General features: G+C 47.7%; 1 protein-coding gene across 1 annotated transcript in view; it reads right to left on the reverse strand.

Annotated features, from left to right (window-relative positions):
- MGMT (O-6-methylguanine-DNA methyltransferase) overlaps positions 1–18014 on the reverse strand; it is a 336876-nt gene that overhangs the window by 220128 nt on the left and 98734 nt on the right. Inside the window, exon 3 of the mRNA XM_037803867.1 lies at positions 16361–16497. Within this exon, the coding sequence (XP_037659795.1) occupies positions 16361–16497 (137 nt within the window). The remainder of the gene's footprint in view (positions 1–16360; positions 16498–18014) is intronic.

An 18014-nucleotide genomic window follows, 5' to 3' on the forward strand; every position in this document is an offset into this window, starting at 1 on the left:
CCGCAGGAACGATCACTCTACAAGGCAGTGTTCAGTGATCCGTGCAGTGCATCACTATTTGACCAGGCAAACAGGCTTACAACCCAGAATTCTCCATGAAAACAAAACCGATTACCTGGCGCAGGTACAGAGAGAAATAAACTACCAAGCACGTTTCCTGGAGCTTTCTAATAGGTTTTCAAGATTCCGAAACGCACATTTTTACTTCTCCTCATAGACCTCCTCGCTTTCTCGGGTACTGGAGCCTACCTTTACTCTTTCGGAAATAACTGTCCTTTACTTCCTTGCTGCTTTCCTTCACTTCAACTTGTCTATGTAATAAACATGGTCAGCTCGCCTCCCACCCATTCACCAAATGTTCATAGAGGAGGCCTGCTGTGTGCCACGCTGGGCAAAGCGCTAATGTGGGGATCGGGTCTAAGTCAAAAACCTGGGTCTTAAGGCAACATTTCAGAGTCGGCTGGAGTCAGGGGACCCAGGGAAGGCAGGGGTGAGTGGGGCGTGGCGACCATCATAGGGTGCAGGTCTGCACCTGCTGCCACCTTTCCGGGACAAGCAGAAGCACAGCCAACACCCCAGCCTCACAAACTAGACAGCCCCCCCACCCCCCACAGGCTGGCAGGTCAACCTCAGGCACCAGCCAGCCAAATCTAACAAGCAAAGGAGGCCAAACTCGTGTGCCAGGGAGCCCAGGAAGAAGGGAGTCCAACCTCACAAGCAATGAAGCACAACCCCATGCGTCAGCAAGCCCAGGAGTGAGGGAGCCCAGGAGTAAAGGAGCCCAAACTCACAATCAAAGAAACCTAACCACATGTGCCAGGGAGCCACGGAGGGAGGCCAACATCATGTGCCTCGGAGACCAAGAGTGAGGGAGCCCAACCTCACAAGTACAGACGCTCAACACTGCACTAGCGGGCCCAGGAGGGAGGGAGCCCAGCCCCACGTGCCAGGAAGCCCAGGAGTGAGGGGGTCCAACCACATGCCCCAGCGAGCCCAGGAGTGAAGGAGCCCAACCCCACTACAAAGAAGCCCAACCTCAGGAGTGAGGGAACCCCACCTGGCCAGCACTTTTAAAGCATTTGCTTGGTTCATGCTGCTAGCATCTCACTGGCCAAAGCAACTCGCATAGCCAAGGCTCTCTTCCAGGTGTAGAAGCCAGTCCTCCCAAGCAGTATGTGCATAAAGATAAGCTTGTCCACCTGAGGGACTGGAACAGCCGTGCTCTTGCCCCATGGAGTCCACCATCTTGGTCTCCTATTTGTAACCCCAAATGTCCATGTACTGGCCATTCTTTCATAAGGTCCCTGGCTAATGAGTCAGTTTATTTAGTTAAAACAGTAACTCTTTTTGACATTGATAACATTGGGATAAAACTTCTTCCTTTGCTTTTCTCACCCTGGTTCCATGTCGTGTGATTATCATCAAACTTATTACAATTACCACCACGTGGAGATCTGAACCTCTCATTTGAATCAGGTACCCTGCACCTGAGCCCAGGTCAAATCACAGGTAGGGCACCTACACTCCAGGATTCAGAGGGCTGGCTCGCTCCAGGAGGGTTTACTTGCACTGGGATGCTGATTTTACCAATGACGACACACCCTAACACTTGTATAGTACTTGACACTATCATCAACATCTGGCTGCTTTATTCTGCATCTGCCTTGCAGTCCCCATCCCCTCCTGCCTCTTCCTGACAGGGGGTAAGGCTGAGGGCAGGGCAGGAAGGGCGACACGACACCATCGACGTGGGCTCCACATCCCCGGGGAAGAGGACACAGCCAGCTCGCACTTCAAGCAAGGCAGCCTTCCTCACCTCTGTAAGAGGACTGCGGTCTCCCTCCAGACACCTCCTCCTGGCCTGGGGAAATCCAGCAACTCTGGGGACTAAAAGGGTAACTGGGTCAAAACTTTATGGATTATGCATGCTAAAAAGAGAATTCCTTCCCCTCTGACACCTATGACTTTGTGACTCTCCTGTCCCATGCGTGTGTTACCATCCACGAAATAAGCAGCTGGCCCAGTCCTAATACTTATAATCCAGACTAAATGATGAAAATTTCTCTCCAATTTATAGCTCTATTTAACCAGACCAAGTAGATAAACTGAAAATAAATGTTTAACAAAAACAGAAAATATTACACATATTTTAGTTCTATTGAAGTAAATGATCCCCATAATGCCTGGGCTGAAACACAACAGTCTTCCCTCCAAATGGACCCCCCGTGGGCTTCCTGCAGTGACCAGGATTCTCTAACATTCACTGCTGAAGTCACACATACTTTACAAAAGAAAATTATCTCTGTACTGCTTAACCAGCAAAATTGTTCAAGTCTGCAAACATAGAGAACTTACCATGCAAGCAAACTAATTTCCTTGGATACAATTTGTCAAAAAGTTAAAAAAAAAAATATTCCTATTAAAATGTCATATGCTAAAGTAACTTTAAGGGTTTTGCAATAATAGATGCAGATGGGAACCCACCTTAAGAAACCTTTATTGCTTATATTTTAAATGAAGGAATTTCATAAAACCTGAATTTGGCCTGCAGATATTAAGGCTAGAAATGCAACTACAAAGTTGTTTGTCAATTTCTTCTCCAGAAGGCAATTTACAGTTGACGGTATTATTTCTAAGGCATATGGATCTTTAGGCAATAAAAATCTGGAGAGCTCTTGAAAACTCACATGCAAATAAAAACAAGAAAATATCACATGATTAATTATTCCTTTAATAAGAGATTCCAGGAGCTGGCCTGAGAAAGTTAAAGGAAGCAAAACTGTAGAAATGTGAAAGAAACTAATGAAATGGACAAGCAAGTCACAGGCAGAGATCTTGTACTGGTTCTGACATGACAGCCGACGGGAGGGGGCGGCACTGGTGGTTAGAAGATGGGTGACACTGGATAACGTACGTCAACAAATGCAGATTACCAAAGGACTCTTACTTTTCTTACCTTCAAATACTTGCCAAAATTAATAAATGAACAAATTCTAATGAAGAAGCCAACCCGCCAAATAGACATGAATTAAGGAAAACGGCGTGGCGTGACAGCACACTGCACCCCAAGGCCATTCCCGCCATTCTCCAAGCTCCTGCCTCTAATCCTGTCTCGACTTTTCAAGGCTCCCGTTGGCACCTAGAGGAATTCGCCAGCTGGACCACAGCCTGTGGCTGCTCCCCCTGCCTGGGTCTCCCGCCCTTCCTGTCTTCCCCGCAAAGGCAACCGGGGCCTCTTCCTTGCACAGAGGACTGAACACACCCATGCCCATCCTTGCCAACCCAGCCTGGCTTCTTGGTTTTATCCTTCTCCTCTGGTCCTTCCTGGGAGTCCCCACTGCTGGCCAGTACTCGGCCCTCTCACAGGACAGGGAGGCCCAACTGCTGCAGGAAAGCTCCCAATTATCCTGAACGCCAATGCTAAGCGAGGGGCAAAGTGTGTGCCCATCAGATCAGAGCCGTTGCTCTCTCAGAGAGCGCTCTGGGGCTCACGAACCCCAGTAATGCACACCGTTCTGCACCAGAAACTTGGCTGTCGTGGCGCGAGCATGCCCACGAGACAGAAAGAGCCCCAGCCCAGGACCATGTGCCCGGGTTCTCCAGGTGCAGTTCCCTCCTGCGACGTCTGGGGGGCTTTGTGTCTTTCTCTGAAGAGTCCCACAGTGGGCCTGGACACTCCCCAAGCCTCCTTTCAGTTACTGGTGTTCTACGGATCGAGAAAATTGCAGAGAATCTGCCAAGAAAAATTAACACTGTGTTAACATCTGTCCACCAGAGGCTTTACCATTTGCCTGGGCAACTTCTAATTACTATTTGATCTCATATCAGTATTTCTTCAATTCCTTGAAGAGCAGTCAACAACTGCACACAGAGGGATGGAAGGAGCCATGGAGACAGACACACCTGAGTAGGTGGAGGAAGGCGGGGCTCTCCCAGCAGACTGGGCGCAGAGAGGCAGGGGGTTGTGCCTGGCTCAGCCTCCCGGTTTCTCCAAGCACCACAAGAGGAGGTGCCGGGGAGGACTGCATGTGTCTTTGCCACCCACAGGCCACCTGGGGGCCGGAAGGTTAGCTGGTCCAGCCAGACAGCCGCCTCCCCACCAAACGCCACAGCCCCGCGTGCCCCTTGTGCCTGCATTCTGACATTCAGTGCCTGTGTGTGTTCACGTGGAAGCCCCTACCCCCACTTCCTGAGAGCAAGGAGGGGGACCAAGGCCTCTCTCCTCAGCCCAAGCCCTGAGCCCCGAGCCCCTCCTGGACCTGGCCAGCTCCCAACAGGGCCCAACACCCCCAGAAGCTCAGCGGCCAGCAGTGGGTGAAATGCAAGGCCACTGTGGGCTAGGAACGGGCAGAGGGCTTTCAGCAGCACTTCTGCAACCACAGGGTTACTGTCCCAAAATGTTATTTCCAATAAGAGTTATGTTTACCAAGAGAAGATATGATCATACTAGAAACTGAAGAAAATCAGTAGCCCAGTTCTTTTTAATAAAAGCAGTGCTTGATTATACAACCACGCTTCCTAACAGAGCCTCTGAACTGGATGAAATAATGATCAGAAAGCTGATGATTTTTAGAAAGAAAAAGCCAGTACTTGAGGGAGACTACTTTTGGGGGTATCTGTAACAATTCAGAAGAATCATAATTTCTTTTTCTCTAGTTTTAAAAATATGTATTTTTAATAGCAACACTAAAGAAGTAGAACAGAAATTTCTAGAATGATCTTATATGTGTCACGCACGCACACATGTACACATATAACAGCGCTACACACAACAACATTTTTATATTTAAGAAACTGACAGAGTAAAGGATCAGTGTACACCGAAGGCTGTATTTTCCTGCTGTGGTGGGTTAAGTCTTTAAAACATGGTTCCCCTCATAATTGCATCCCTCCAGGATTGCTCACATTCTACTTTTCGCTGCTCCAAATACCCTGGTGGAGAACCCTGGGCCTGGACTGTGCGGGTCCTGCCTGGGAAGCTCCCGGCTGGTGACCACCCAGCCACGCTCAGTCGGCTGGAGACCCCGCCAGGGCACCAGCTTCCGAGCGCAGGGTCAGTGTCGCCTCCGAGCCCCGTGCTCCGAGTGCCAGCTGCCCGGCCCGCCGCTGCCGACGCAGGCCCTGCCTCTGAAGGCACCTGTGGAGGGAGGGCAGGGCTGGCTTCCCTGGCTGTGGTTTCAAGTCCCGCTCGCTTCAAAGCAACCAACACTCCCCAGGTCAAGAGAGGGAGCAGCCGGGCGAGGGCGTTTTCTAAATGCTTCGCCCGCTCCGCCTGGTGGGGGAGGGAGGACAGCTTTCTGGAAGAAGGCTCAGGAAAGGAAGCTTTAAAAGCAATAACACAGATTCCATCAGAAGTGTCACAGGAAGAAAACTATACTCCCGTTAACACACAATGTGGGTACCGCATCCTGCCTAAAGAAGACTGACGGGAGTTCCAGGCCGGAAGGACCAATGTCCCGCCGTGGAGCCATCCCGTGACTCTAGGTATACTGACGTACACCGAACGGCTTAAGCCACATCAGCCTTTGTTTAAAAAAAAGGGGGGGGGGCGTGCACATGTGTGTGCCCGTGTGTGTGTGCACGGGTGTAGACAGAGGAGGGGGGGATCTCATGGAAACATTCCTGGGCATTCAGGGGTGCTAAGAGAGACCTGTGTGAGCAAACCGAGGCCTGGGAGAGGGCAGTGGTGAGAGTCACCCAGCTACCAGCTTGCCCATGGTCCCCCAGAGACAGGAGGACGTGCAGAGAGAAGGCTGGGGCTCGTCTCACCCACCCAGACCAGAAGGAAGCGAAGGTGGTTTCCCAACAGAAGAAAACGGGAGAACTCCCAAGCAAGATGCAGGCCTGGTGAAGACACCCCTCCCTCTGCCTCCCCGACACGAAGCTCCGGAACCAGTGCGGACGGTGTGGTGTTCGACGCGCCCGGCCCAGAGCTTCTCTGCTGGGCTGCACCGCGGCTTACTGCGGGAACGGCATACCCACCCTGTTTCTCTTGGACTGAACCATTTACGCTTTGGACATATTGGGGAGCAATCACCACTTGCTGGCTCCAAAAGTCAAAGCTGCCAAGCCAATTAGGTACAGCAGGCTGGCCTCAAAGAAGGCCCTGGTGCCAAGGAATTCCCACTTTCACAGCCTGAAGAAAACCCAAACTCAACAGACACACCCCAGGGTCAGCCTGGGAGGGACAGCTGCCCCCAAGCAATTCTCACCTGACTCCCAAACTCCCTCCTTCAGTGGCCTGCCTGTTTCCACTCCTCCCTGCTCTTCTCTCCTTCTCTGTTTTCCTTCCATCATCTTCGGTACCTCCTGTTGGCCAGCTCGTGTGCTGACCTGCTCCTTCAGGTTTTTTTCTTCTTCTCTTGCTTCCCTGGACCCTGGCGTGGGGAGACAGCAACACTGCCCAGTCAGTCACCCTCGCCAGGGCACGTGGCGTCACAAATGCCCATGCCTGCCAGAAGCCAGCTCCACTGGACCCGCCGCCAATCCACGGGGCAGCCCGGCCGCCTGCCGTGCCCACTGCCCGCGCCGGGCCAAGCCCACAGCGCCTCTCGCCTGGATGCCGCTGGCACTCTCCACGGTCGCCCACGCACGCCCGTCCAGTGCACACACGTCTTGCCATCCACCTGCGCCCATCCCCTGCTGGGTGGGACGCTGTGCCCCGCCTGCATCACCTGCGAAATCGCACGCAGGGCCTGCCGCACGCTGAGCACTCAAGCAGCCAGGGAAAGGGAGGACGCGAGCGGACTTGACCGAACCCCAAATTTATTCGCCATAATTTTGATCATAAAAAGACCCACTTCTGATGCTTGATACAGCAACTGGAGATAAAATTTCAGGTGAATCTGCCACAAGACAATGCTTCAGTTCCATTCAAAAATTAAACTCATTTAACCTTTAACTCAATTTAAATTCTGAAATGATCGGTATGCGAGGGCTACTCTGTATGTTAACACCAAGGGGCTGAGGTAATTACTCATACAATTTTAAAGGAAATAAATTGAACAACCAACTATATTTTGAGAGTTTAGCATGTAAATGACAATATTTTCAAAAGAAAAATTGGAAATCATTCACAGTCACATCTGCTTAAAAAATCAGAAAATATTAAAGATATGTGGATGATAAAAAAGGCATCCTGGAAATGAAAGCCAGTGGCAAACGATGATGAAAGTGTATCAACGGTCTGTGCCACCATCCAGCTCGGTCCTCAGAAAAGGAGAAGGAGAGAAATTAATGAGACGCAGCCACGACCCTGTGGAAGGAGCCCAAGGTGGGCTCTGGAGCTGCGGCCACCCAGGGCCCTCTTTAGTCCCAGTGTCCTCCCGTGCAAGATGGGAATACGGCCATGTGACCAGCACTAAACACAAGCACGGAGCCTGCGCATCCTGTCCACTACAGGGACGCATGAACGAAAGACGTTCTGGGAAATGTTCTCGCGAGGACAGATTGCTGCATGCTTCTTATCCCCACAAGAGCAAGTCCTGAACCTGAAATTTCCCAACTAGACTTTAAGTGTGAACATCCTACTTTAAAGATAAACTCATTCTCGCATGCAAAACAAAACTGACTCCTGTTCTGATGCAGTGCCAGATCAGGCCAGTCTTGTAGGTTCTCTGAAACTGTTAGGCAAGGGAAAGAAGCATTACACAAGGAAAGAGGGATGCACAGGCCCCAAAGTAAAAATCATGCAAGCTGAGGGAAACTGAGCCTCCCTCCCGAGACCCTGTCATCAGCCTCTCCCCCACCCACCGCCACTTTCTGTACTGATGAGGGGCTGCCAGCCTCACTGACGTGGTGAAGCCGTGCACCAGGCCCAGCCCGGCCCGGAGGAGCAGGGGACACTCACAGGGGCTCAGCCCCTTTCCATCGCCCACTTGGCTGCATCTGCCTAACTTCCGGCAACCGAGTTCCCTTTGGGAAAAGGGAGAAACCAAAAGGGGGTGAAAATTGCCCCCAAGATGTCTCAAGAGCTGTCATAAATTCCACATTCTGTTTGTCCTCACAGGGGTTGATTTAACCTCATTTCCCATACAATTTGAACAAGATTGTTAACAAATTCTTCAAGACCACAGCTAATTAGAAGCAGAAAGCTGGAATGAGGATTGCGAGAAGCTGCCAAAAGAGCCACACACCAAGACCCGGCAACCCCAGGGGTGGAGGTGGAAATGCTGCCTGGGAGCCAGGGCAGGGCCACTGGGGCAGGGGCCGCCAGGACAGGGCCACTCGGAGCCAGGGCAGGGGCTGCCCCCTGCCCATCCCGGGCCGGCACTGCCACAGGGTGGCACGGAGCAGCCAGGTTCCAGAAGGCCACTGTGGGCATTCCAGGAGGGCCCTGTTATCTGGCCACTTCCATCAGAGATGACCACTGCTGGACACAACCCTGGGTGGGATTCTGTTCTCGAGGTACAAAGGGCAGGACACGCAGGGAACCTCGAGATGGCCCAACTCCACACCACCTCTGTTGAGAACCTGGAAGAGTCCTGGGATTGCAATCAGGAAACTGCTTTCCTAAAACCGTCAGTGAACGCAGGCACCTCCACAAGGGCGTGTGGCAGCGCCAGCCTGGACAGGGGCACCTGGGGGGCTTCCCCTCACCCAGGCTGCTAGTCACACCTGCAGTCTAATTCTTAACCAGGGCTGACATCTGCCAAGTCTCACGTCCCCTCCTTATGAAGGAAACAAATGTGCTCCGTGGTGCTGAGACAGGAGAGCTGATGGCGGGGAGAGCTGCCACCCTCTCCAGCAGGAGAGGACAGGGGAGAAATCCAGGGCCTCTCAGGAGGAAATCTATCAGTAAAGGTCAGGACTTAAGGATTTTTACTGTATCATGCCACAGAGCCAAAAACATCCGCTTTTCTCTGCTTGAAGTTAACTACTTTACCTCTTAGTCTGAAGTGCTCTTAAACTCCCAGTGTTGGAAACTTTCAAAAAAAAAAAAAAAAAAAAAAATCCTTTGCTCTGACAGCTTGGTTAGTATTTTGAACCCACGTGTTTGCAGCTGTCATTCAGCTGCTCTTTGCTTCATTCCGAGAGGATACTGGCAGACTTGAAATGCAGTGAACCAGCTTCTGACTCAGACATGGACACACGGGCTTTGCCATTTCTGTCTCCCTTCAACAGAGGAGTAAAACTGACAGAAAATAAAACTTCACAAGGACGTTAACATCTTGGTGTTACCTGCCTAAACACTGTCCATCCTCTTGCTGTCGCTGCAGCCCGACCCAGCCAACACTGAACCAATGAAAGGCTCCTGAAGAAACAAGTCCTTCTCTAAAAAATAAAGTCTAGTTAAGAGACAAGGACAAAAGTCAATGAGGTAATGTGCTTCTTTGGGTAGGAAAGCACGCAACTCCATGATGAGTCGGGGTCTCGTCTCTGGTGGCTCTGCAGTACTGACCCGTGGTGCAGGACCAAACTCTGCAAAATCACAAGCCTGGGATTCTCGGCAACTGATCAGAGAGGGGGCTTTTATGTGCCATTTTATATGCACGACCACAAAGAGCACAACGAACCCCACATCCCTCACGACACAGAAGGCTCTGGGGGTAGAGTCATTGTCTCTATGACGGGACAGCAGAGTTTTCACCCAGACAATGATTTGGAGACACACTATGTTGCCTTCCTTGACTTGACTAAAACCCAAGAGCTGCCAGAAGGTTTGTGGGCCACGTACCCAGCAGGACTGAGTGAGCAGGCAGGGCGCTCCCACTGGACCCCTTACGTTGTGGGAACACGGGATTGCTGACAAGACTCTTTGTGATGGAGGACACACATCCTTGCTTGCTACTTGTCTTTGTAACCATCCACCTGGAAGAGGATACACTGTCTAGCTTCTAAGAACAGTGTGCTACGTGTTTAGCACAGAATGGATCATATGCACAATTTGTGTTACTGATAACAGAAGTCATGAGAGTAACTTCCTTCCACTACTGATAATTTACCTCTGCAAGTCAGAAACTGGGAGGCAAGAGCCTTCAAAACTGACAGGCGTCACCGATTTGGAATCGTGACGCGGAGTGGCAGCCGGAACGAGCCGTTTTCAGCCTCGCCAGGGCACTCACGGAGCCTGGCAAGTTTTTCCTCACAGAAACACGCTTATTTGACTCAAAAGATCTCCTGAAGGAACACTCTGCAAAATAATTACATTATTTAAGCATATACAACACAAATCATTCTTTCGAGCCAGTGAAGAAAAGCAATCAGATCTCAGACCAACCCTTCTTGAGGTAAAAATTCCACAGAGCAATTTTTTGGAGGTGGTTTTTACTGGGAGTGTTTCTTCAAATCTTTGCCCTTAAGAATCATTTCTTCTCTTCCTTGAAACAGCAGCTAGAATGAAGTGATGACCTGGAGTATCTGTATTAACATCCCCACATCTATTGAAAGAATTAGTTTGTGAGTTTCCGTGAAAGGTTTCCGTGGCACAGGGGCCCTGAGGAACCACGTGGAGCTGGCGTGCGTCCGACTGACCTGGAGACAGAGGCGTGTCTGGGCAGAAGGGCACGCAGCCAGCACGGGGGATCCTCAGACAACACCCCCGGACGACGTCCCGTTGGGGCTAGGTGACCAACTGTACGGACTGAGAGGGAAGCAGCAAATCCTGCTAAAACCCTGGGTTGCCGATGTGGCCTGGGCACCCGGCTTCCCTTCAGGGAGACCTCAGAGGTGTCTTTGCTCTTTGCACTGAGCCACTGCCCCTCCCAGGTACAGCTCTCCTTGGGGACCCCCGTCTGCCCACACTTGCCAGAGGGCCCAGGCCCCTGCCGGCCTAATGGGTGCCCGGAAGCCCTGTCCATCCATCTGGCTAGGCCCAGCCTGCAGGCTCTGCTCAGCTCCACACAGGCGGGCCGGGGGCAAAGTGGCAAAAAGCAGATATGCAAACACGGCAGAATCACCACCACGAGGACACCGACACATTCCTACAGACGGCCTGCACGCATTTTTAAAATCTTTCAAGATATGAAAGGTTTTTCGGTGGTTTTGTTTTGTTTGAAAAGCCATCCTCAGCCTGCCATTCCTGTATTTTTCCAAAAAGGCTTACATAAAAAGTAAAAGGTTGAAAGAAGAGAGTAAATCTTTTATAAAGGGAAGACAAAGCACAAACAGTTCTTTCTAACCTCCTAGATTCAAAGGTGCTGCTACTTTATTACATTGGTGTGACCCAGGGTTACACAGGCCACTTTTTCGAGTAACTAAATACTACAGTCAACTTCACAGAAAACTACATGAACCCCAAAATAACGTTAGAAAAATAAACACATACACCACAACGATTTTTAGACACGGCAGGGAATAACGAACAGGCTAAAGCTTTGGAGCAACGTGGAGGTGGCAAGGGGGTTGGGGGTGGGGAGTCAGTGAAGCGCTCACAAGAGGCATTTCTCTTGACTGTGACAGTCCCTGACGGAAACTTGATACTGGCGTGAAGTTACAGAATTATGAGGCCAATTACACTACTTTGCAAACTTACAGTCCTCATGCAAATGTTTACAGGGAAGGAAGGAAGGTAAATGAATAACATAGCCTCCCTAAGAACAGAACTCAAGGCTCAGGTATGAAACGAAGCCACAGATACAGGCAAATGGACAGACATGGGGGGCAGGAATCATACTTTGTACAAAGTGCAAATGCAATCTCATTAAAAAAAAAGACACCAATTGCCAACTTCCAGTTTACTGACTGAAGAAAGTAACATGACTTCCAAGGAAATAAAGATGATTTCAGGAACCGCAGCACTTCCAAATTGGACGGTGAGACCACAAGCCCAGAGCCAGCAAGAAATGGCACAAAATCCCTTTGGCCACAGTCAGCTGACCGAGTGAGAGGGCAGGCTCCTGCGCGCGCGCGCTCAGCTCTACCTGCAGAAAGCAACGACTGCGGGGAGGGGGTCAGGACTGCGTCCAAGTCATTCAACAAAAAGGATTCTAATCAAGCCTTTCTACCCCAAAATACCAGACCCAGATGGCTTTAAGGGAGATTTTATCCAATTATTTAAGGAAAAAATCATATCAATCCCACACATGACTCGTTCAGAAAACAGAAAAAGAGGGAACACTTCCAAGCTCATTTTATAAAGTCAGAATAACTCTAATTCCAAAACCTAACAAAGGCATTTTAAAAAAGAGAGAATTATACACCAATATCCCTCATGAACACAAATACATAAATCCTAAACAAAACATGAGCAAATTTAAATCAGTAATATTTTTAAATACGTAATACAGCGTGACTTAATTGATATTTATCCCAACATTTTAAAATTGGTTTAAAATTCAAAAGCCAATTTATTTCACCACACTTATAGAACAACAGAGAAAAATCATTTGACAATGAAAATACCTGCAGAAAACCAATTTTACAAACTTCAATACCTGTTCAGGATATAAACTCTCAGTACACTAGGAAGAGAAGGAAATATTCTCAATCTGATAAATGAAATCTACAAAATCTGATAAAGGTAACCTGACCTTAATGGTGAAACACTGAAAGTTTTAACTCTGTAAGTGGCAACAAGAGATGATGTCTGCTGTCACAGTTTTTCATTAAATATCACACTTGAGGTTCTAGCCTCTGCAATAAAGGAAGAAAAAAAATAAAAGGAATAAAAGCAGAAAAATAAGTAAAAGGCATAAATATCAGAAACAAAGAAGCAAATTGTCTTTATTCATGGACATCATGATTTTCTATACCAAAAATTCCATGGAATCTGCAAAGCAATCCCAGAACTAGTAAATAAATTCAGCAAGATGGCAGAATATAAATCAACATACAAAAATCAATTAGATATACAAGTAGTAATAATTTTTAAATAATTTTTGAAGTTGATTTAGAGTCCCTTCAAGACAAAGTATGCAGAAATAGATTTTACAAAAGACTTGCAAGCCCTCTGTTCCGGAAACTACAAAACACTGATGAGAAGAATTAAAAGAGGACCTAAACAAATGCAGAGAGAAACCATAATCATGAACTGAGAGATTCAATATCAAAACCAAATGAATCCTGCCCAAAGGATATGTAGATGCAATTAACTCCCAATCAAAACGCTAGCAAGCTTTCTTGAAGGCAAACACTTTGATTGTAAAAGTAATGGGGAAACTCAAAAGACCTAGAAGCCAAAACAATCTTTAAGAAGAAAAAAAAAAAAAAAAAAGTTGGAGGACTCACACTACCTGATTTCAAGACCTGTCACAAAGCTGCATTATCTAGTCAGCTTAATATTGGCATAGAATAGACAAGGATATCAACTGAACAAAACAGAGAGGCCTGATACAGACCCACACATACATGATCAATTGATTTCTGACAAAGAAACCAAGGTGAGTCAATGGAGAAAGAAACGTTTTTTTCCAAAAAATCTGGAATAACTGCATGAGAAAAATATACTGTATACCTCGCAAAAAAAATAATTCAAGATGGATCAGATATGCAACATAAAAACTAAAATTACAAAACTTGTAAAAGGAATCATAGGAGAATATCTTTGTGAAATTAAGGTAGACAAATATTTCTTAGCGAGGACACACAAAAACATGCTAAACATAAAAAAACTGATAGACTTCTCCCAAATTAAAAACTTCTACTCATCAAAATACAGCATTAGAAAAATAAAAATGAAGCCTCCAACCCAGAGAAAATAATTACAATACAAGAATCTGACAAATGACTGGTATCCAGCTTATACAAACAACTATAAGTCAATAACAGAAAGAAAAATTTTCAATTAAAAACAGTCAAAAGACTTGAGTATATACCTCACCAGGGAAGATAGAAGAATGTCCAACATCGTAAGTCACCAGGAAAGTTAAAACCACAATGAGGCAACACTTCATATCCACCAGAATAGCCAAAATTTTAAAAATGGACACCGCCAAGTGTTGATAAGAGAATGAAACACTGAATTGCTGACGGAAAAGCAAAACAGTAAAACTGTGGGAAAAGTTTTGGCAATTTCTTATAAAGTTAAACATGTATCTGCCAGGCAATACAGAAACTCCACACCTAGGAACCTACTCAAGAGAAATTAAAATGAAAACATCTGTACACAAAGAGATTCAAAAAAGAATATTCACAGCGGCTTTATTCAAAGTAGCAAAAAAATTGAAAACTCAAATGTCCTTTTACAGAAGAATGGATAAACAAATTGTGGTCTATTCATACAAAAAATACCATTCGGCAATAAAGAGAATGCAGTTCTTACTGCAAGAACATGGATGAACTTCAACACCATTATTGTTGAACAAAAGAATCCAGGTACAAAAAGAGAATATACTGTATAATTACATTTGTGTACAGTTTAAGAACAAGCAAAATTAATCCATGATGACAGGACGCAGAACAGTGACGCCAACAGGTGTGTGTGTGTGTGGGGAGGGGTACTGATGGAAAGGGGGCACCAGGGAGTGCTCTGGGGTGTCCCATATCTTGGTTTGGGTGCTGGTTACATGACAGCCATATGAATCACAACCACTGCAAAGTACTTAAAACCTGTGAATTTCACGATGCGATTTTTACATCAACTTTCAAAAACACCGAAATGTTTAAAATTGTTAATTCTGAGTACCGATAAGGCAGTTTCCATACTATTCTCTATTAACCGTATATATCATAGCAGAGACCTCTGGCTGTCTCCCCAAATCCATTTCCCACTTCTTCCATACTAACTGAATCCTTAACTACTACCCTTCCAGCTCGGGTGTGGCCGTGAAACAGAGTTCTAGTCATAGGGATAAAAGAGAAAATTCGGACCATACTTCTCGGGAGGGAGGTGGCCTGCCCTTCCTTTGCTCTCCTGTCCCTGCTGCCGGGAAGGTGCGTGCGGCAGCCAGGCCCAGAGGCCAGCCTGGGCCACCAACACAAGGAGGCCATCTCGGGGAGGCTGGAGGAGCCCAAGTTCCCACAGACCCCCAAGCTGCCAGCCCCAGGGCCCACCGTGTATCTACGAGCTCTTCTTCAGGAGAGAGTCAGCCATGTCTTGCTGAAACCATTATTAGGAGGCCTCTGTTTTTCACGGCCAACTAATCCTAACTTCATTTAGAAAGTACACAAAGCAGATGCTCAAAACAAGCCTCTCCATTTTCATTCCATTCCCAAATCCAAACGGGCATTTAACCAAATACATCTTATAATAATTGTTCCTTACCTTTTCTTCTCCCCGATTCACTTTAAAGAGTATCTTTACTTCTTTTACCAAAGGAAAAAATTAACACATAATTTCTGTGATTTTTTTTGTACAACTGAACATGTTAAAAAACAAAATGACATTTCCCCCTACAAATTTATTTGGTGCCTACAATTTTCTGAACACAGCAGCAAGATGGTTCTCATAGAAATCGAGAACCGTGAATTCATATAGTTCAAAGGTTTGCTTAGTTTTGGTCTTAAAACAGGCTGTATCGATTGCACCATGCAGCTCTTCGTGAAGAATCTCGACAGCGTCGAGAAGCCTGATATTTATCACTGCACTTGGGCTCATTATGGTTGTCTCTGACAGGGGTCCATTAAAATCAATTTTTATGTTTCTTATGTATTTTCTTTATCTAATGTTCTTCGCACTGTGTTTATTAGCCGGTTAAGACAAGCGCTGAGCATAGGAGTAGGTAGGTTTTTTCTTCTTCTGTCAGAAATAATGAGAACTGCAATTTTAATACAACTATTCACAATCAATGAATGGAGGAAATTAAATGCTGCATTTCAGAACACAGCATTAAGGGTTGCTCTAAATTTTTTATGTTTTTACAATTAGAGCATACAGTGGGAATGGTTCAAAAGAGAGAGAGAGAAAAAAAACATGTGTCCTCTCAGAAACGGCAATATCCTGAAGTCCTGGTAAAAAAGGAATTTCATGCTCCTTCTCCAGCCTGAGCTCTCTGCCGCTGCGGGGTCTGGCACGCACACAGTCTGCCCACACCTCCTTGAGAGCGGGCAGAGCTTGGCTTACACAATTCTAGGACATCAGCATAACCCTGACCAGGTAGATGTACATAAACACTGAAGACTGGCCGGGCTTTGACGATAGAGATTGTTACACATATCCCTGCCACCAAATTCCCAAAGACTTTCCCACATCACACTGGTGGACGAACCAAACTGTCCAATGCTCACAATCAATTAACTCCTCGGTACATGTAAACATTAATCAAACATTTTAGAGCTGCTAACTGACAGTTCAGTCCCTGTCATTAATCCCTGGTAGAGGAGCCTCTGGCAACAAATCTGGAGACAGAAATGAAAGGACAATGAACCTTACGGCCTCATCCTTTTTGGAGAGATGCTAGATTTGCATCTGGTGGTTTATGGGTATGTCTCCCCCCATATCCAGGTAGACCAGGCAGGATTGGGGAACCCCACCCTTACTTACTCGGCTCGTGGAGTCTTCTGGCCAAGGAGTTTGAGGCCGTGCAGACCGAGCTCACAGCCGGAGACTTCTATTTTCCCCAGGGGACTGTCCACCAGTTTGTATTTCATTTCACAGACTTTGTTCATTCTCCCAAGTACCTAAAGAGAGACAATTTTTAAATCATCTAAGAAAATGTATGTGAAGGAGTTTGGTCATTTAGTTAAAGCACAGTAAAAACACCAGCTATTTAAGATACAAACTACCTTTCAAAACTTTTCCCTCATTTTTGGAATTAATCACAAGTCATTTGGCAATACAGTTACTCTGAAGACAGAAAATCACCATGGTTACCCAGCGCCGCCAAGCAATGGGATATTTTCCTTATATTTCCTTAAGTTACGCCCCTATTCTCATCTATCTTTAACCAACGCATAGCTGAAAGGTGAAATAAGAGCTCCTCTTAATAGCACGTAAAACTAAGCTAACCTTACTTTCATAAAACAATTACCGGACAATTTTCTCATCAATGAAAACTGATACTAATTTTGAATGAAGTGCATCTAAAAAAAGTTACAGAAACAGAGAGCGACAGCCCACGACTGGACAGCAGCCCCCGAGTCAGCAGGCAGTCCTGGGAATGGATATGCGAGATTGGAACAAGACACCAATGCCTTGGGAAGAATACATATTCAATTTACGTTCAAAAACGTACAAATAGGCAAAAGCTACCCTCTGGCTGTATCCTCCATGTTAAACCATTTCTACAGACACTAGCTTTGGTCAGCACAGCACGGGCATAAGAGAAAGAGTCTATGTGTCTGGAGCAGTAAGAAGCCAGCCACGGTTTAAGTGACTTGACATTGCACAGCAATCACTCCGATGCAGGGGGAGGCAGAAAGACGGTAAGTCAAGAGAGGGGAGTGACGACCTGGGCTGGAACGAGCCCCCAGTCGGCCCCTGCCCCTCAGCAACACGTCTCGACTGCAGGCGCCGAGGACCCCAGGGTCCCTCCTCTGCCAGCACCCTAGCAGCCAGCCACAGGCACCCTGAAGCCCTCCCCCATCCAGGCCGCCCTCCATGCTCCCGCCTTGGAAGCCAGACCCCTTACATGCGTCTTTCTACAAGAGGTGCTGGAATTGACCTTGTCCAAAGCCGCAGCTCTGCAGCCATCGAACACGCTGCGTTCCACGAAAAGCACTGCCACCACCCCCTGCCCCATCCAGGACCGGATCTGACCTGGGAATTCTCCTTCCATCTCAGCACCCTCACCTTACACTCCATTACCTTCCCTGTCAGCACTCGAATCCACCCTTCCCACCCCTTCCACACCTTCACCCCGAGGCCCTCATCCCTCCCACGCAGCAGGGGCTCCTCACTGTCCCCGTCGCATGTGGCTCTCCCTCCTGCAACCCAAGCACCCCAGGCTGCCAGCGAGGCCTCAAGGCCCCCTGGAACCAGGGAGCTGGAGCAGGGTCGGGGGAGGACGATGAACTCCAGCTCGCAGACTGCTTTCCTAAGTAAGGCTTTCCGGGGACGCAGCCGGCATGTGTCCACGCGGTGCCGCTGGCTGCTTCCGCGCTGCAGCAGCAGACCTGGGGGCCGTGGCAGAGAAGCGCTGGCCCTCCTGGCTGGGCTCCGTCCCACCTGGCCCCGGAGGGAGAGGCCAGATGACCCC

Source organism: Choloepus didactylus, chromosome 15 (assembly GCF_015220235.1).
Source record: "Choloepus didactylus isolate mChoDid1 chromosome 15, mChoDid1.pri, whole genome shotgun sequence".
Classification (NCBI taxonomy): domain Eukaryota; kingdom Metazoa; phylum Chordata; class Mammalia; order Pilosa; family Megalonychidae; genus Choloepus; species Choloepus didactylus.